This window comes from Pituophis catenifer, unplaced genomic scaffold (assembly GCF_029215685.1).
Source record: "Pituophis catenifer annectens isolate HBS135680 unplaced genomic scaffold, rPitCat1.0.hap2 SCAF_8, whole genome shotgun sequence".
In the NCBI taxonomy this organism is placed as follows: domain Eukaryota; kingdom Metazoa; phylum Chordata; class Lepidosauria; order Squamata; family Colubridae; genus Pituophis; species Pituophis catenifer.
In genome coordinates this window covers 58,998,023-59,018,606 of record NW_027256888.1, presented here as the reverse complement: position 1 = coordinate 59,018,606, position 20,584 = coordinate 58,998,023, and the positions used below count along the sequence as shown (strand labels likewise).

At 41.4% G+C, this 20,584-nt stretch overlaps 1 protein-coding gene across 1 annotated transcript in view; it reads left to right on the top strand.

Annotated features, from left to right (window-relative positions):
- The window catches only part of ENPEP (glutamyl aminopeptidase), a 61,247-nt gene that overhangs the window by 9,676 nt on the left and 30,987 nt on the right, over window positions 1-20,584 (top strand). The window contains exons 3-8 of the mRNA XM_070948234.1: window positions 937-1,068; window positions 4,677-4,797; window positions 10,823-10,977; window positions 13,176-13,289; window positions 15,720-15,854; window positions 19,860-19,925. Coding sequence (XP_070804335.1) covers window positions 937-1,068; window positions 4,677-4,797; window positions 10,823-10,977; window positions 13,176-13,289; window positions 15,720-15,854; window positions 19,860-19,925 — 723 coding nt within the window. The remainder of the gene's footprint in view (window positions 1-936; window positions 1,069-4,676; window positions 4,798-10,822; window positions 10,978-13,175; window positions 13,290-15,719; window positions 15,855-19,859; window positions 19,926-20,584) is intronic.

Below are 20,584 nucleotides of genomic sequence, written 5' to 3'. Positions count from 1 at the left end.
TACTGGATATGCAAAAGAAACTGACTGAAGGTTTTACTGGATTTACAAAAGAGGTTGTTAAAACCTTGACAAAGAGCAGAATAAAGACAAGTAAAATTCTACACCAATATTTGATTGAATTAAAGTTTCAATCTGTTGAAGCAAACTAATTGTTAACAGTAAAGGAAATAATATACGGTTGGTTTAATGATTAAGGTTAAATTAAGACTTTCTTTCTTTCTTTCTTTCTTTCTTTCTCTCTCTCTCTCTCTCTCTCTCTCTCTCTCTTTCTCTCTGTCTGTCTCTGTCTCTCTCTGTGTGTGTCTAGGTTCTGGGAATAATTTATGGTCTTTTATTGACTCTATGATTGAAAACTTTATGTTTTGTGGATGTGCTTATACGTAAGGAATAAGATATCTGATGAAGAGATATCTGTTTAACCTTATAGAGGGTGAAGAGTTATTAACTTCATTTGTACTTGTGATGAAGGTTGTAAGCCATTTCTTTATTTTTCTTTGTTTTCTTTTTTTGGTGTGCACTTTTTATTCTTGCCTTCCATTCTTTTCCTTTTTCTAAGTTTTCCTAAGTTTAGCATGCATTGGTTTCAACTATTGTAATTAAATTCCTTAATAAAAATTATATTCAGCAGAAAAAAAATTATTGCAAGATAGAAAGAGCAATCAGTAGGAAAATTCTGCTCAGCAATATTCCAGCAACAAAAAAGAGATAATTTTGGCTCACCATAAATGGGATGCAAAAATCCAGAGGACAACAAGATGACAACAAAGAGATTCAGAAAACTGAATTAGATGCAGTTCTATCGTACAAGAACATTAACAATGAAAAATATTGAGGTTCTGGATTTCATTCTGTACATAAAAGAATCATAACAGACAATTGTTTACTTTGCAGAAATGCTTCATTTTCATTTATTTCTTCCATATTTTTATTCTCCAGAAAACAGTTACATTAGATAACAAATGGACAAAGACAATATTCATGAAATCTGTGCCAATGAGTACTTACTTGGTGGCCTGGGCTGTGCACCAGTTTAAATATGAAGAAAGAAATTCATCTAGTGGAATTCCGGTAAGTTCTATCTACATTGGTTGTTTTCGCAATCTTTCTCAAGGAAGTTTTGCTTTGCGGAATGAAAAGCAAAGTATAGCTTTTACCAAAAGTCATATCCTAAGTAATTTTCCCATGGTTGGGATTTTCTGTCTGCAAAAAGAGATGCTATCATTTTCTGCTTAATTGTGCTATTTCACAAAGTTCTCTTACATCACGTACTAAAGCTTTAGTAAAGACTTTGTAATTTTGAAGCTTGCCTTCTTTCTAATTATGTTATTATGCTACATGCACAGAAGATACTTGTCGCTTATAGTTTTATCTAAGGATCTGAATGAAATCGTGTATTCAGAGTAAGTGTGAAATAAAACTTCATCTAAACATAACACATTGTGAAAAATGTCCTAATACTCATCTACCAGCCTTGAAAAGAAGCCACTCCATTCTATGAATCACCAAGCACACTACAACTTACCAGATATGTGTGGTGGAGGACTGACACAGCAGGTGGCAGCATTTAGCCAAATTTGTCTGATTATCACCCCCCACTACCCACCCCGATTCCCCACTTCTACTAAGCAGTCTCTGTCCTGGTTATTTGGATGGAGAAAGCAATAAGAAAGTCTAGGCTAGGTTGGAAAATTGAGAAATATCTTACAAGAAGGCAAACCTTTCTTGTATTATATTTGGCAATAAATATACAGGAATGTGCTTCTGTGCATAACTGAGCTCCACTCAAAGGAATATTTATTTTAAATGCTTTGCATCCTTTCCAAGGGAACCATTCAAAGTACTCATTTTAAGTTTTGTATGACTGAGGTCGAGATATTTTCATGACCCCCATCTTGAGAAACACAGCTTCTCCCTGTTGGCACTTACTCCTGCAGCCTTCCAGAGAGAAACTGCAATGGAACTCTTCGATGGGGTCTTGAAGTTATTGCTTGCCTCCATGTGGATTCAGCTTGATTACAATAATAAGATTATTATTGTTACTGATGTTTTATTATCCTACTAATATTGTTGCTTGTTTTTTTAGAATAGAATATAGAATATTCTTTATCGGCCAAGTGTGATTGGACACAAAAGGAATTTGTCTCCAGTGCATAAGCTTTAGTGTACATACAAACAACAAAGTGATAAATCATAAGATACCAATCGGAGAAGGTAATAGGAAAGATGATAATAGGATAGATAATAGAGTTAATAGGATAATATTAGTATTAATATATAGACTAATAGGAACCTTTAAATTGGAATTTATTTAGTTTTGGTTTTATTTACTGTATTGTAGGCCACCACAAGTTAGTGTGAATTAGTAGCACATCTTTTGTTATTTCTAGGAGTTATTTGTCAAGGCTGTGATGGGCTACCATCTGAATGAAAAAATTTATTTTTATTTTTTATTTTATTTTAAATTTATATACCGCCCTTCTCCCTGAGGACTCAGGGCAGTGTACAGCCAGAATTAAAAAACATGGAATACAAATATTAAAAACAATTAAAATATATATAAATTTGGCCCAAAATTAAAAATACAAACCAATTAAAACATTTAAAATTTCTTCTTAAGCCAGCCCGGCTTGCTGGAAAAAGTGGGTTTTAAGGGCACGGCGGAAGGCGCTAAGGTCTTGGATTCTCCTTATCTCTGGGGGCAACTGATTCCAGAGGGTAGGTGCCCCCACAGAGAAGGCCCTCCCCCTGGGGGTCACCAGCCTGCATTGATTGGCTGATGGCACCCTGAGGAGGCCCTCTCTGTGGGAGCGCACGAGACGATGGGAGGTCGTTGGTAGCAGCAGGCGGTCTCGAAGATAGCTAGGCCCGATGCCATGGATAAAAAGTAACTTCCCTTTCAAATCAAATTTGATTCCATATGACCTCATGCAATTGCTTAAAATCTTGATATCTCCTAATAGATATGTGTATAGGTGATGCATGTTGGTCATAGAAATTATAGAATAAGAGAGCTGGAAGAGACCTTGGAGGTCTTCTACTCCACGTCATGCTTGTGCATTCCAGACAAATGGCTGTCCAACCTCTTCTTAAAAAGAAGCATCCACAACTTCTGGAGGCAAGCTGTTCCAATGAATAGTTGTTCTCACTATCAGGAAATTTCTCCCTAATAATAATCTTCCATCTGTTACTACTTCTCCTGCTTTCAGGTGGGTTGGAGAATTGGTCAACTCCCTCTACTCTGTGACAGCCCCTCAAATATTGGATATCATGTCATCCCTAATCCTTCTCTTTGCTAGACTAGACATACCCAGTTCTTCCATACTCTTTTTGCTATTCGTGTGGGAGTTGAAAAATTGACTAGAAATTTCAATGAATCAAATTTCAATGAAATAATAAGATAAACCTCCTAATATGTGACTCTGCTTTGGAAGCTCTTTCAATATTAAAATAGAGACTTACGTATAGAATGAATCAGATAAAATGACCTTCCCAATCCCATGATTCTTTATTCAAGACTATAATGAACAAACATTTGCTACCTGTTACTATGTTTTCAATTCAGTTCAGATTCACAATTTCTGAATTCAAATAAGGCAGAAACCCAAAGTTATAATTCAACAGGATCCTCTTCAAGTAGATTGCTCTAGTGCTTTGATATTGTCTTACCAAATGTTGGCTTTTTTTCTGTTAATGAAGGTTAGATTAACAATAAAAAAAGAAAGAATTGTGTTGTATCTGAAGGCATAAAAAGAACTCTCATAATATCCAAAACATTTCGGACTTTGCATAGAACACTATATTATCTATGGTTATCTTGATATATTTTATGCTTGTACTAAATGCAATATGCTGAGAACATCAGTTAATAAATAATCCACAGAGATAATTCTTTATGAAAGTCCAAATTACAATTATTTTGTGTCTGTGTGTGGGACTGTGTGTGGGACTACATTAATTAAGGATACTAACAATATCAATAAACCTGTTAAAATATGCAATTTTACTAATAAAATTGTTTGAAAAAAATATCATCACCTGTCCATAACTTAATACAGGTAATCCCCCAGTTACGAGTGTTCCCTTAGCAAACGTTTGAAGTTACATGATCAGCGCCCCCTAGCATTTTTGAATGAGGCCCAAAACTACGAATCTTGCAGCACTAAAGCAGTTATTTGCCCTTATGAACAACCGCAGAGGCTCTGCAACATTTGTCCTGCACATTGCCCCGTTCAGCTGTCCAGAGGCCTCCCACGGCCTGGGCAGGCTCCATTCCATTCGTAACTCAAGGACTACCTGTAGCTCCACTTAATAGCAATAGCAATAGCACTTAGACTTATATACTGCTTTATAGTGCTTTACAGCACTATCATCGCACCTTACAGCCCTCTCTAAGCGGTTTACAGAGCCAGCATATTGCCCCCAACAATCTGGGTCTTCATTTTACTGACCTCGGAAGGATGGAAGGCTGAGTCAACCTTGAGCCAGTGGGAACCGAACTGCCAAATTACTGGCAGTTGGTAGTCAGCAAAATTAGCCTGCAGTACTGCAATTTAACCACTGCGCCACCACGGCTCTAAATCATATCAGGAAGGTTAGCTTTTAGAAGAAGAAGTAACTGCAGAAATATGGTATCAAGGTGGAATCTCTCTTATAACATCTTCTCCATTGTTTTACAGCTCCGCATTTATGCCCAACCACTCCAGATAAAAACAGCCATCTATGCAGCAGACGTAACCAAAGTTGTATTTGATTACTTTGAAGACTATTTCAACATGAACTATTCTCTTCCAAAACTGGGTAAATTTCTATTCTTCATTTTTAATGAATGTTACAATTTTGTTTTCAGTTTATGTGTTCTCTGAAAATTTACAATTTTCAGAGAACACATAAACAATTTTCTGTTTTATCTAAAATTAAGTTTAAATAATTGCCTTTTTGTTGCTCACAGTTGTGTTTTATAGGCATCCAATTATTGGTCCATAGCAACAAGTATAATCTGTTCAGATTGGCAACAGATTTCTCTTTTCAAGCCGTTTTAATCTCATTCTCAACTAGGGGAAAAGTACATCAGGCTGAAAAAAGTACAAACAGTGGAACCAATTTAAAACAGAATCTTTATATCAGAATAGGCTTAAAGCACCACAGAACATATATGCAAACCATATGCATTACATTAAACTACATATCTAGCTTTCAAGCAATGTGAAGGAAGGTATTCAATCGCTGTTGACTGTCTTAACTTTGGATATTTTCTGGCTGTGGATCACACATATTGTATGTCATTGCCATGTTTTGGAAAACAATTTAAAATTGTAGTGCCAACAAGTAATTGAGAAAGCTTATCATATCACAATTGAATTGGATAGAATCTACTTTAAGCAAGATTTATAGGTTTTTTAACACATTTATGCATTTATTTAGGTATTTTTATTTGTAATTTTGTGACCACTCAATAAAGCACACCTTAGAAGTTCTTTCAGTCAATAAAATGTTTACTGTGAGGATGAAATAAGTGTTATCAAGTGCTGAGTTAACTGTGATAGATATAAGTAGAAAGGAACTAGAAATTTATATTAGCTATCAGTTAAGAAATCCATGTTTTATTTATTTATTTTATTTTATTTTATTTCCAATTTCTATACCGGCCTTCTCCCTGAGGACTCAGGGCGGTGTACAGCCAAAATTAAAACATGCAATACAAATATTAAAAACAATTAAAAGATATATAAATTTGGCCCAATTAAAAATCACTACCAATTAAAACATTTTAAAATTTCTTCTTAAGCCAGCCCAGCTTGCTGGAAAAAATGGGTTTTAAGGGCATGGCGGAAGGCACTGAGGTCTTGGATTCTCCTTATCTCTGGGGGCAACTGATTCCAGAGGGTAGGTAGGTGCCCCCACAGAGAAGGCCCTCCCCCTGGGGGTCACCAGCCTGCACTGTTTGGCTGATGGCACCCCGAGGAGGCCCTCTCTGTGGGAGCACACGGGTTGATGGGAGGTCGTCGGTAGCAGCAGGCAGTCTTGAAGATAGCTAGGCCCTATGCCATGGAGCGCTTTAAAGGTGATAACCAACCGGAAGAAGCGCACCGGAAGACCACTGGGAGCCAGTGCAGCTCACGCAGGAGCGGTGTTACATGGGAGTGCCATGCTACCCCCGTCACTACCCGCGCTGCTGCGTTCTGGACCAGTTGGAGCCTCCAGGTGCTCTTCAAGGGGAGCCCCATGTAGAGAGCGTTGCAGTAGTCAAGGCGAGAGGTGACGAGGGCATGAGTGACTGTGCACAGGGAATCCCGATCAAGAAAGGGCCGCAACTGGCGAATCAGGCGAACCTGACAAAAGGTCCCCCTGGTTACAGCCATCAGATGTTCCTCCAAAGACAGCTGCATATCCAGGAGGACTCCCAGATTGTGAGCCCTCTCTGTGGGGGCCAACGACTCACCCCCAATAGTCAGTGATGGAGTCAACTGACTATATCGGGATGCCGGGAGCCACAGCCACTCAGTCTTGGAAGGGTTGAGCATGAGCCTGTTCCTCCCCATCCAGATCCGCACAGCCTCCAGGCACTGGGACATCACTTCAAGGGCATCGTTGGGGTGGCCTGGGGTGGAGATGTACAGCTGGGTGTCATCAGAGTACTGGTGGTATCTCACCCCGAAGCCACGGATGATCTCGCCCAGTGGCTTCACATAAATGTTGAACAGAAGGGGCGAGAGGACCGATCCCTGCGGCACTTCACAAATAAGAGGCCTCGAGGTCGACCTCTGCCCCCCTGCCAACACAAACTGCGACCAGTCGGAGAGAAAGGAGGAGAACCACCATAACACGGTGCCTCCCACCCACAACTCTTCCAGCCGGTGCAGCATGATACCATGGTCGATGGTATCAAAAGCCGCTGAGAGGTCTAACAGGACCAGAACAGAGGAGCAACCCCTGTCCCGAGCCCTCCAGAGATCATCAACCAACGCGACCAATGCCGTTTCCGTGCTGTGCCCAGACCTGAAACCCGACTGGAACGGATCTAGATATGATGTTTCCTCCAGGAATTGCGGAAACTGTTGCGCGACCACACTCTCAACAACCTTTGCCATGAAGCGAAGGTTGGAGACAGGACGGTAGTTGGCCAATATCGCCGGATCCAGGGACGGCTTCTTGAGGAGAGGCTTCACCACCGCCTCTTTCAAGGCGGCGGGGAAGTAACCCTCACTCAATGAAGCGTTGATAACACCCAGGAGCCAGCCTCGTGTAACCTCCCGGGAACCCAGTACCAACCAGGAAGGACACGGGTCCAGTAAACATGTGGCCGCACTAAGTCTCCCCAAAATCCTGTCCACATCATCGGGAGTCACAGCATCAAACTCCTCCCAGATAACATTCTCAAGACTATTCCTCGTCACCCTGCCCTGATCTACCCAGTCAGAGTCCAAATCCCCCCGGATCTGAGCGATTTTGTCATACAGGTATTGTCCGAAATCCTCCGCCCTGCCTTCCAAGGGATCCTCCCGCACTCCCGGATGGAGCAGGGAGCGGGTTACCCTGAACAGGGCGGCCGGACGATTCCCTGATGATGCAATAGAGGCGGAAAAGTAATTAAACTTTGCCGTCTTTATCGCCACTAGGTAGGCCTTAATATGCGACCTTACCAGTGTTCGATCAGATTCAGCGAGACTGGCCCTCCAACCGCTCTCCAGGCGTCTTTTCCGGTGCTTCATTTCCCTCAGCTCCTCCGTGAACCAAGGAGCCGCCCAGGATCGGCACCGGGTCAGAGGCCGCAAAGGCACGACTCGGTCCAAGGCCCCACCAGCCACCCGGTCCCAGGCGGCTACCAGGTCCTCGGCCGAGTCATGTGCTAGATCCTCAGGAAATGGCCCAAGCTCCATCTGGAACCTATCAGGATCCATCAGGCACCTGGGGCGGATCCATCTAATTGGGTCCACCTCCCTGCGGCGAGGGGTAGCGGTTCGAAGATCCAGGCGAAGGAGCGAGTGGTCAGTCCATGACAAGGGTTCCATATCTATATTCCCTATAACAAGACCACTCAACCACTGGCCAGAGACAAAAATCAAGTCCAGAGTGTGACCTCCCCTGTGAGTAGGGCCATGAACTAACTGGGTCAGGTCCATGGCCATCATGGAAGCCATGAACTCCCGAGCCACCTCAGACGTTTCACCGACGGATGGCAAGTTGAAATCACCCATGACTAAAAGCCTGGGTGTATCTACTGCCACCGTGGCTATCATGTCGAGTAGCTCAGGTAGGGCTGTTGCCACGCGGCCGGGAGCCAGGTACGTAAGCAACAAGCCCATCTGAACCCCACGACCCCACCTCACAAGGAGGGCCTCACATCCGGCTATCTGAGGCACAGTGGTCTCCCTCGGACCCAGATCCTCGTTAATAATAACCGCCACCCCCCACCCCTCCCCTGGGCCCTCGGCTGATGGAATGCTCTGAAGCCTGGTGGGCACATTTCAATCAGAGGGACGCCACCCTCCGGGCCCAACCAGGTCTCTGTAATACCTGCCAGGTCCGCTCCTCCCTCTTGTATAAGATCGTGAATGAGGGGGGCCTTATTTACCATGGACCTAGCGTTGCATAGCATCAGCTGAAGGCCCAGATCCTGAGTATCTAAGCCACCTAGTCTCCGAGCGAAGCTGTGGGGACCGGGGCAAGCAATTGCTCTCAGACAGCGAGTGCGAGCCCCCAACACATGATATGGTCCCCTGCTCCTGCCATATCTGCCCCTCCCATCTACCGTGCTGATGGTACAAACCTCATAGGTATCGTCCCCCATCCCTTTCCCAATCCCTCGACCAGCACCCCCCGAATCGTTACCCTGTGCTGGGCTCGGCTCTGACCCTGGTGGATTTCCCCCCCCATCCCCCAGAGTCGTCTTCCCAATTTCTCTAAAAAGATTATTACAAACCCCCCTCCCAGAACCCCTTAAAATCTTTAAAAATTTCCCTAGAAAACCCCACAAATTCTTCCTTGCTCCATGCCATCTCTCTGGACTCCAAAGTCCGTCATCGAGATAGGCCCTCGAAAATGTGGAGGGCCAAACCTGCGAGAGGGGAGAATCTCGCAGGGCGAGGAGTTCTGATACCGAATACATATAATCATCAGGGGAGCCAAAGTCCAAGGGTAGGGGGACCACCGATGTTACAAACGTAGGGAAAATTCCAGTCCATGGTCAGGCCGCCAAGCTCCATTGTCCTCTCATGACAATGGCAAAGGAGGTGCATATCATTCGACCCCGGAGGTTTCCAGGGCAGCCATCCTCTCACCTAGGCCAACCCATGGAAACTTTGATGGAAACCCGGGCGTGAAGATAGCCATATTCCGCCTCCAATCGGCCTTACATCCATAGAACCAGTATCCCTCCTGGGATTGGTAGCATCCGGGAGTCCAAGTATCCTGCTCAGAAGGAGGTTTAAGTTCGTACATTTATGTCAAAGAGGTTTTACATGGCAGGGAGTTCAGACAGGCTAGATAGAGAAGGGGGAAAATTAGGAATAATTCAGCAGGCCAAGATAAATGGGTGGCTGTAGCCGTAATAAGGCCCATAGGCCTAAACTCGGTCCAAAGGAAGGAGGAGGGAGGGGAAATTCAAACCGCATAAGTTTGTAGTCATTTTCTGACCCCTGTAAATCCCTCAACCTTCCATTCTGATAATGCTGCCCTATTTCATTCCCCCCATCCAGCTCGCCCTGGGGGATCTCTGGGTCTCCATGGAGGTAACCCTTCCCCCGAGGGTCCCCTGAGTTGAAAAACCATAAAGAAGATATGGGGATTTTGGGGTCCAAAATTCTTGCATAAAACTTCTCCATCTGAGAAGCAGATTGATTTATAAGCTGGGGACAATATTGCCCTCCAAGGATTGTTGAGTCCATCTCTTTCATTAGAACTAATATTGATTATCTGCAATAAAGACAAGCTCTTACATTTCATGGTGAATAGCGCCAGATATGATTAATTACATGTGGATTTAGTTCATTAATTTATCAATAAATATTTCTGAGTCCCATTATCAAATCAACCTAATCACAGGAAGAATCTATAGAAATTACTCTGGCTGAAGCAGTGAAAAGTATTACTGTGGACTGATTGCATGCCTACTACATATAGTACTCACAAATGAATATATACATCCCAAGATAATTTTGCAGGATCCAATCTGGGTCAGTCATGGGACCAGAGGTTTAGTCCCTACTGGAAGAGAGAAGTATTGTGAGGATGGGCTTAATCTATTTATATAACAATATAACACAATTTATATTGCATTAAGCAATAGCCTTCATACTTTTGTATATACCTGCTTAGTAGGGCTTTTGGGGCCCCCTAAGTGGTGTTCTTTTTTATACAAAGTCAGTTTATTGCCCCCACAAACCGGGTCCTCATTTTACCTACCTCAAAAGGATGGAAGGCTGAGTCAACCTTGAGCCTGGTGAGATTTGAACTTGCAGTAATTGCAGGCAGCTGGCAACTAAGTGCTACTTTAACAGCACTTAGTCCACTGCACCACCAGGCTCTTAAGTATTCATAAGTATTATCCTGTCATACCCGGCACTGAGTTTCTGTATTGGAAGCACCAAAGCAGGCATTGTCAGATCGTTGAGAGGCAGACGGGCTGTGAAGCAGGCCTGTCAAACTGGCAGCCCATGGGCCGGATGCATCACATGCAGGCTGCACATATCCCAGCTCCGCAAAGGCAAAAAACATTGTGATACGTCATGATACATCATGTGACGCGATCGAGTTTGACACCTGTGGACTAGAGGGAAATGGAAGAGTTTGAATACTAAGAAAACATCTCTCTTGTTCCATTTAGACAAAATAGCAATTCCAGATTTTGGCACTGGGGCCATGGAGAACTGGGGGCTGATCACTTATAGAGAAACTAATCTCCTTTATGATTCACAAGAATCTGCTGCTTCAAACAAGCAAAGAGTGGCAGCTGTGGTTGCCCATGAACTTGTCCATCAGGTATAGTGTGTTTGTTTGTTTGTTTATTAAATTTATATGACACCCCCTCACTATGCAAAGCGCCTCTGGAGAGTTACTGAATATTGTTGTCAACACGAAACCGAAATACATTATTATATTCAAGGAAATTATAATGTGCTTATCGTATAAATCATTTTTGTCAGGAATTTTATCTGTTTCCTTCTGAAGTATAAAATAATTACAGTAGGTTAATTTGGTATTTCAGATATATTTCACAAACAGGTTTTATCTCATCCTTTATCAATATTTTATTTTTAGATGGGGCTTTACTTTTGGCAGCTGCTACAGCATAAAGCTGTAGCTATTCTTCAGTCTCTGTATTATTCAGCATATTATTCAGCCCTTGTCACCTCCCGGTTGGACTATTGTAATGCTCTCTACATGGGGCTCCCCTTGAAGAGCACTCGGAGGCTCCAACTGGTCCAGAATGCGGCCGCGCGGGTGGTTATGGGTGCAACTCGTTGCGCCCACGTGACACCCCTCCTGCACGAGCTGCACTGGCTCCCAGTGGTCTTCCGGGTGCGATTCAAGGTGTTGGTTACCACCTTTAAAGCGCTCCATGGCATAGGACCCGGGTACCTTCGAGACCGACTTCTGCCACCAATAGCCTCCCACAGACCAGTCCGCTCCCACAGAGAGGGTCTCCTCAGGGTGCCATCGGCCAAGTTATGTCGGCTGGCGACACCCAGGGGGAGGGCCTTCTCTGTGGGAGCCCCAGCCCTGTGGAATGAACTGCCCCCGGAAATACGTAAGATCTCCGACCTCCGGGTGTTTCGCTGCGCTCTGAAGACCCTGTTGTTCCGCCAGGCCGGGCTATTAACATAACGTTTTAAATTGGAGTATTTTAAATTTCTGGGATTTTTAATTGGAGCCTAACTATTTAATGATTTTAAATTTTAATTATTGTTTTGTTTCTGTGTTTTTAAATAGGCTGTACACCGCCCTGAGTCCTTCGGGAGAAGGGCGGTATAGAAATAAAATTATTTATTTATTTATTTATTTATTTATTTATTTATATAAATCATGCTAAATTGTAAGAGTTGTGCTATTTATAAGGACTCTTTTCTCTTGGCCTCTCTTCTCACAAAGGAAGGGAAAAGAAAAATGTGTGAAGAAATCACATTTTCAACATCTCAATTTATCAGCAGAATTTCTTCACCAAGATGGACAACTGCTTCCAACCAATACTTACAATACAAGCACTCATTAAAATTCTTATGTTTAAGATATACAATTTTCAAATAAATGTGCTCTGAGCGACCTCATCAGACTTTTAAAAGATAACATTTTTTAGATGTTCCGGTAACAAACATTGTGTTTTCAAAATGACAGTGTCTTTTAATACTTTATCTGAAATATTTCTATCCACCTTTTGACAAAAAGCTTTCAAAGTAGGATATTTCAGCTAGGTGTTTATTATCATTTTTAAATGAAAATGGATTTCAAAAGAGTGAATTGAGATGTCGTTAAATCACTGAAGAGGATTTGCTGTTTCCCAAACTGTTCTGACGATATCTTGAGTGGCTCAGTTGCTTTGAGTTCTGATTGTGTTTTATCAGACAAACCATTATTATTATTAGAGCTGTCAAGTTTCATTTGGTAATATTTATCTTCAACATATACTGGTACCTTATACAATATATATATACTGCAAATATATTGAAAATGGAAACAAAAAAAACTAGGGCTCCTTATAGTTATACTTGTTTAAACAAGATGTTTACGAACATGGAAGGAGGATATGCCATATGATTCCCAAATGATAAATGTTTATGCAAATGCAGTCAATATTTAACAAAACTATTTGGAATCAGGCAAACATAAAGCTTCAACAATAAAGCACCATAATTATAGCTGCTCAACATATGGGCAAGTTACAATGGTTTAGATTGGTATTTGACAAGAGAAAGCAATAAATTTTCATTTCAAATGGTACAGTTTAGCCACTAAAAATGTCCCCTTCTCAGTTATTACCCATCTAAATGCAAAACTGAAACTCTTGGAAGAAAACTGGATTTTTGAGCCGTGGTTTGTGTTGCCTTTGTGTTATTTTCCAACAAAAGGAAAAAATATCTTGTGCAATATCTAAATAGCTCATTTATGGATGATACATTTCTCTTCCTATTCATCTTCTTTTGTAATGCTGTTTGCTTTTTTTTTTTTTTTTCTTATTATAGTGGTTTGGAAATATTGTGACCATGGATTGGTGGGATGACTTATGGCTAAACGAAGGATTTGCCAGTTTCTTTGAGTTTATGGGTGTAAATGCTAAAGAAAAAAATTGGCAAATGGTAAGAATTCTTGTCTTTGTATAATTATAGAATATGAACAAAGGAAGTATTACTCATGTTTATGGACATTTTTTAGCCCAAGGATTTTGTTTGAATTTCCCCCGCCCCCAAAAACTACAACAAGGGCTTTTTAAAATCAATTTTGAAGCCCCGTGTTCTGCCCCACAACCACTGACTTCTAGCCTTTTTTAATAAATTTATTATTAGTATAATGCTGATCTTAGAATACTGATCATTGTTGAAAATTTATTTATTTATTTATTGGTTTGATTTATATGCCGCCCTTCTCCGGAGACTCACGGTGGCTTACAATGCGTTAAGCAATAGTCTTCATACTTTTGTATATACCTGCTTAGTAGGGCTTTCGGCCCCCCCAAGCGGTGTTCTTTTTTATATATATAAAGTCAGCTTATTGCCCCCACAATCCGGGTTCTCATTTTACCTACCTCGAAAGGATGGAAGGCTGAGTTAACCTTGAGCCTGGTGAGATTTGAACTCGCAGTAATTGCAGGCAGCTGGTGTTACTTAACAGCACTTTAGTCTGCTGCGCCATCAAGGTGCAGCCTATATTAGAGAGCCTATATTAGAGAGTACTTAAGCTTCTCAATAGTCCATCCAGGATTTTAGGAAACAGGCATTTTCACCGAGTTGTTGAATCTCCAGCATGGACTTAGAGATTCCTTGTTTCATAGAATAATGTAGGAAAAGGGATGATAGAATCTGGCTGTGGAGTGAAAAGGGGAAAAGAGCCTTGGTGGCGCAGTAGACTAAAGTGCTATTAAGTAGCACCAGCTACCTGCAATTACTGCAAGTTCAAATCTCACCAGGTTCAAGGTTGACTCAGCCTTCCATCCTTCCGAGGTAGGTAAAATGAGGACCCGGATTGTGGGGGCAATAAGCTGACTTTGTATTAAAAAAAACACCACTTAGGGGGGGGCAAAAGCCCTATTAAGCAGGTATATGCAAAAGTATGAAGGCTATTGCTTAACGCATTGTAAGCCGCCCTGAGTCTCCGGAGAAGGGCGGCATATAAATTGAACCAATAAATAAATAAATAAATTAGCCTAGAATTCCTATATAGACACAAGAGAACTAAGCCCAACCCCCTCAACCTTAAGTGCTGTTTATCCTTATCTAACTCTAAGCAGGTTGCCAACAGTTAGTTGAGAAGTTTCCTGTGCATACGATTTTAGCTATACATCAGTTTAATTGAGTCATCACATGTGGACCTGGTTTTTCACTCCTGCCAAACAGCTATAATAGGCTTCCTCAGTCTAAGGTCCTCCAACAAATGGATTCCATCTTCAGAATTCTTATAAATGACCACACTTACTAAGGAATTTTGAGAATTTAAAGTATCAAGGCTGCTCTAAAATATCTATAGAAACATTCCTTTCTAATAATTTAAATAAGATACACCTGCTCAAGTATGGCTGCTCAACAGGTGATAGCTATTAGATGACCTTATTTGAGTTATTTGAGGTCAAAAGCAAGGCAACATAAAGTTTGGTTAGTACTTGATTGAGAAGATACTCAGGATCTCAGGGCTGTAGGCTAAATGAAACATCCTGGAAAAAATACTGTAGAATTGCAGCCAAATAAAGTGAATGGTTTTGTCTTTTTTTAAAACGGGAATTCAGCTTTGCTGAGGTATTTTTAGTGGGATAGCTTTCATTAAGTTACTTAACTCTGACATATGAAATTTATAATTGGGGTGTCCAACTTCAGCAATGTTAAGGCTTGTGGACTTCAACTTCCAGAATTTCCTAGCCAGCCCTTCTGGCTGGTGAATTCTGGGAGTTGAAGTCTAGAAGACCTAAAATGGCTAAGGCTGAATGCCCCTGATTTAAAAGCTTCGATCTATAAATTTTTCTCCTTGAGTTATCAAGGAGAACTTGATGTAGAAAAACATCTTGACCAAATATTAGCTATTTTACAATATGTAATGATGATACATATGATCAGGGGTGGGTTCTACTTACCTTTACTACCGGTTTGCAGCAGGGCCGTGCGTGCGCACTCGCTTCGCTCACTCGTGCGCTTTTCTGCGTATGCGCAGAAATGTTTTGATGATGTCGGGGGCAGTGGGTGGAGCCTCCCACCTGTTTTACTACCGGTTCTATAGAACCGGTGCGAACTGGGGGCAACCCGGCATATGATAGATATATTTATATAATTCTTAGGTAAAATTCTAGAGAATCAAGAAAGTGAGCTGCACTAACTACATCTTTTTGACGTTTCTTTGCTCTCTATCCTGTTAATTAGCTATCCATCCAAAACTCCTTTTATCCTATGATAGGTGAGATTGACATGTGGCATGATTTTATTTATGCTCATCGTTTTTCATGTATTAGCCTGCTTTTATCTAATTAAGTAAATTGTTTTGGGGAATAATAACTTTTCCCATCAACTCTTTCTTTTCCTCCACAGCTGGAACAAATTTTAATTGATGACCTACTCCCAGTGCTGAAGGATGATTCTTTGGTTTCATCTCACCCTATTACCGTGAATGTGTCTTCTCCTGATGAAATAACTTCTGTGTTTGATGGCATATCGTACAGCAAAGTAAGAGTTTAAATTTCCCCGTATAACTAGGAGAAAAGAAGATAAACATGTTTAGTGTTTGAGCTGATTTTTTTGATCTTGGGGGGAAAAAACATGAGATGAATGTTGTGGAATATATATTTTACACTTTGGTTTTTTATATATATTTATCTGCACTATGTGGTGTTACAGTTCAGAGGCGGGAAAGATGGAGAACTTGGTTTCCTTGAATAGCGGAGGAACAGAATACAGGTTGTCCACAACTTGCAACCTTAACTAATTGGGACCAGAATTTCTGGTTGCCAAGGCCCAAATTTTGATCACATGTCCATGTGGATACTGTGACAATTGTAAATTCAAGTACTAGTTATAACTCACTTTTTTCAGTGCCACTATAACTGTATAGAGAGTATTTGGGGTGATAATTAGATAATTGTGATACGCTGCACTGTAATTTTCACCACTTAGTGGTTTGCAAGGGCACAGCTGCCCAAGTCAATATATATTATATAAAGTGACAAATAGGAAATGGTTACTGTTAGGTAAATTAATCATTATCTTTGTCCTGGTAATGACTTGTGGATATTGTTCCTATCTGTTGATATTTTTTATAGTATAATCTGGGTCTCTCTACAGCAGGGCTGTCAAACTCGCGGCCCAGATGTGTCACGTGTTGGCCACGCCCACGTTTGTTTAGCGATGGGTGAAAAAGTCGTGATACATCACGTGACGACATCGTTTGACACCCCTGCTCTACAGTGTATCAATAATGAATGATACTTTTTTTTTTAATTTGATTTATATGCCGCCGTTCTCCGGAGACTCAGGGCGGTTTACAATGCGCTAAGCAATAGCCTTCATTCTTTTGTATATTTATAGAAAGTCAGCTTATTGCCCCCACAACTGGGTCCTCAATTTACCTACCTTAGAAAGGATGGAAGGCTGAGTCAACCTTGAGCCTTGGCAAGATTTGAACCTGCAGTAATTGCAGGCAGCTGGTCTTAATAACCAGCTTAATAACAGGGTGCCTTAGACCACTGTACTACCAAGGCTCATACTTAGATGAAAGTGGCCTTGTCTCTTTGCAATAGCCATGCATTCCGATCACTACTGCCTTATATAATTCAGAGAAAGTAGCTGTTTAAATGGATTTTTACTTTTATAGTCAGCCTCTTGAATATGTATTTGGGACTTTCATAGTCAAGGTATGAAAAAAAAAAGAAGAAGGAAATGGTCTGAAATTTACAACTGATAATGGGATTCCCAGGTATGAAATTTATGTGATGCAACCTTCACTTTTGCTTGCACAGTGAACACTATTGTGGTCTAAATCATATAAGATTTACTCATGACCAGGCATGAATTGCCAATTGTGTTTGCTGGATCACCACATATTTTTAAAGGCTGAAATCACACGTCTGGATTGAATTGTGGCAAACAAAGTTTGCGTGCAATCTGTTTATAAATGAGGAAGATGTCTTGTATCAAATCAGAGCGTTACTCTACTTCTGTCAATGTTGTCTAGGTTGATTATGAACAGATCTCCAGACTCTCCAACTTAGCAATGCCAGTGATTGAACTTGGGACCATCAGTATGCAAAGCATGTATTTGCTACTCAACTCTGACACTTTTCTCACTGGATTGCTTCAAGTTGGAATGGGAATGGGGAAACAAACCACTGACCGTAATAAATGTGTAAATTGGCACAAATGACATGGATCGGCATGCCAAATGGAGCTGGCTCATATTTATCAGATAATATCTTCATTTGGCGCTGATAAATCTTCAATTTTCCAGATGTTTTTTTTCCCCCGTTTCTGTTTTCTGTCCCTCTTTCTCAGGGTATGCTTTAGTTTCTTTTTGTGGTGCCTGTGCATACTGAATGGTTGTGAGGTATCAGGAAAGGTACTTCTGTTATTTTCTGTTTCTTCTGTTAACCTGAAGTTTCCTTCCCTATCTCCACTTCCCAATCTTCTAAAGTTCCATAGAATTATGTTCCTCACCTTATCTGAGGTTTAATGGAAATGTTGGAAGTCAGGGAACTTGTAGATGGCTGGAAAGATTATTGTACCAGTGAAAGACAAGTCATTACTCTGTACACAGGCTCACTTAGTTATAATAATGCTGTCCATCAGTGAGAATTCTATTAAAATTTTCTCCTTCCAACTGAAGTCCAAGTTGAAGTGATCTTCATCACAGTATTAGTATGCACAAGTAACTGTTGAAATCTTTCTGAACAAAGCTATCTGTGTGTGCTGCCTTTTATCAGCACTTATCTAGTGAAGTCTGGAAACTAGATGTCAGGCCTAGAAGCCATCTTTTGCATTGGATCTTCAGGCCTGCCACTATTAGCCAGAAACTGGGAGGGGGGATTGTATGGAGCTGGGGAGATATATAGCCATAATAACATTCCTTTCTTTGGGAGTCAAGGACATCCTGTTCTGCACCTGGAGGGGTGTGACTGGGAGGCATCTCCAGTTGGGATGTGTTGTGATCTAGGCTTCTTCAGTCATTAAAACACACAAGGAGTACCAAATACCTCTTTTATTGCAACAGCTGTGAATTACGTTCATTCATTGCTGAGTTCCAATTAGTTGCAAAAAGTCTTTCGGGAGAAATCCTTCGGGATAATCACCAACCTTTATCTCCCTTGACACGCTGCCAAAGACCTACTTGGCAAAGCCATACAGAGTCCAGAATCAAATAGAGATGCTGACTGGGAACAGAATTAACAATGTTGCTTTTCTGCAAAGGTCCCACGTGCCTTTGCTCCTCTTTTAAGCCTTATGGGAGGGGCCAATCATCTCCAGGCCTTACTCCTGAGTCATCCCTTTTGTTTTAACTGTTCTTGTCTTCTGGCAGCTCTGCACTCTGCACATGTGCACTAGGAACAGGCTCCTCCTGTTCCTCTGCCTCTCTGATGTCTGCCTCTGGAGGCTCCAGAGTCCACGCATAACTCCCAGATGGCCCTGGCCCCATCTCTGCCTCTGATGCAGAGCCCTCGTCCGAGCCTTCCCCAGCCTCCAGGACTGGCCCTTGTTCCTCCCCAGCCTCCTCACTGTCTGACTCCGCTGCCAGCTCCGCAGGCTGCTGGCAGACCACAACAGGATGGTGCATTGATTGGACCATGTGATGGATATGTGGGTACTGGGCAGGGATTTGGATTTTCATTTGGGTAGAGAAAACCTGGAAGCTTTCAGATTCGGGTTTTCCGAATAAAATGGATCCTTAAGGAACTTCGAGCCTTGGAGTCTTTTTTCATGGGGGTTGTTACGTGGAACCCTGACATTAACCTGAATCTCCACTAAACTTTAACCAGCTTTCTGAACTTCGGGGTGCTGTCCAGGGTCCTGAGCCTGAACATCGACCCGACACCAGGCAGCATGAAGACTCAGGGAAGATGGTGCATTGATTTGGCCATGTGATGGACATGTGGGTGCTGGGTAGGATTTGGATTTTCATTTGGGTGGGGGAAACCTGGAAGCCTTCAAATTCGGGTTTTCCCAGATGTGCCAATATGACATCTCTAATAAAATGGATCCTTGAGGAACTTCGAGCCTCAGAGTCTTTTTTTGTTGCGGGTGTTACTTGGAACCTGACGCTAGAAACTTCAACAGACCAGAATTTTTAGATATGTTGGTTTTCATCAATATACCCCCAAATGTAAAAAAAAAATCAACATGAAGCCACAAAAAACCAACAAGGGCTTGAGTTCAGTAATTTGGGACTGAATATTTTTATATGTCTGCTTATGTAAAGACAAGATTTCAACAAATAGATAAGCAATGTTTATTAGTTTCGCTAATTCTTGGTTATGACGAGTTTACTACAATGCAAAGAATAACTAATACTATGCTTGTACTTCTGGATTGCACAGAAATAGGGAGAGTATACATGATCAGTGTGTTTTATTCAGTCAAGCTGGAAAAGTTTGTTTGTTTGTTTGTTTACTTTTTGAACACCTTGAATACAAATTGGTATATGAAGTACTATTTATCAATATTATCAAATCTCTGTCTATCTAGGGAGCGTCAATTCTCAGAATGCTTGAAGATTGGATCTCACCAGAACTCTTCAAAGCTGGATGTCAGGTATACATTCTGATGAAATGAAACCCCAAATGATTAATAATTTGAGGCTGTCTATATTTTTCTGGGAGAAATTATTGGACTACATATTTCTCTGGGAGAAATTATTGGATTTTAGTTGTGAATTAACAGACTTTGACGATATGTGTGAATTAGGGGTTAGGACCAGTGGTGAAATCTGAAACGGTTTGCTATCGGTTCTCTGGCTGCGCAGGTGCGCTGTGCACCAAGCATGCTCTGAGCACACACATGTGCAGCTCACACCAAACACGTGCTGCACACGCATGCACAGTACACGCCAAAATGAGGCTTGGGAAGGTAAGTAGAACAGTGAAGGGGGGAAATCAGCTGTGGCACACGATCTTGGGAACCTTTTAAAAAACTTTTTAAAAGCATTTTTTACTACCGGTTCAGGTGAATAGGTAATAAAAAATGCTTTTAAAAAGTAAAAAAAAGGTTCCGATGATCACAGCTGTGCCACGCGATCGTCGGAACTTTTTTAAAAACATTTTTAAAGCATTTTTTTACTACCTATTCGCCCGAACTGGTAGTAATAAATGCTTTTAAAAAGTTTTTTAAAAGATTCCGACAATCGTGCGGCACAATTGTGATCTTGGGAATCTTTTTAAAAACTTTTTAAAGCATTTTTTTACTACGGGTTT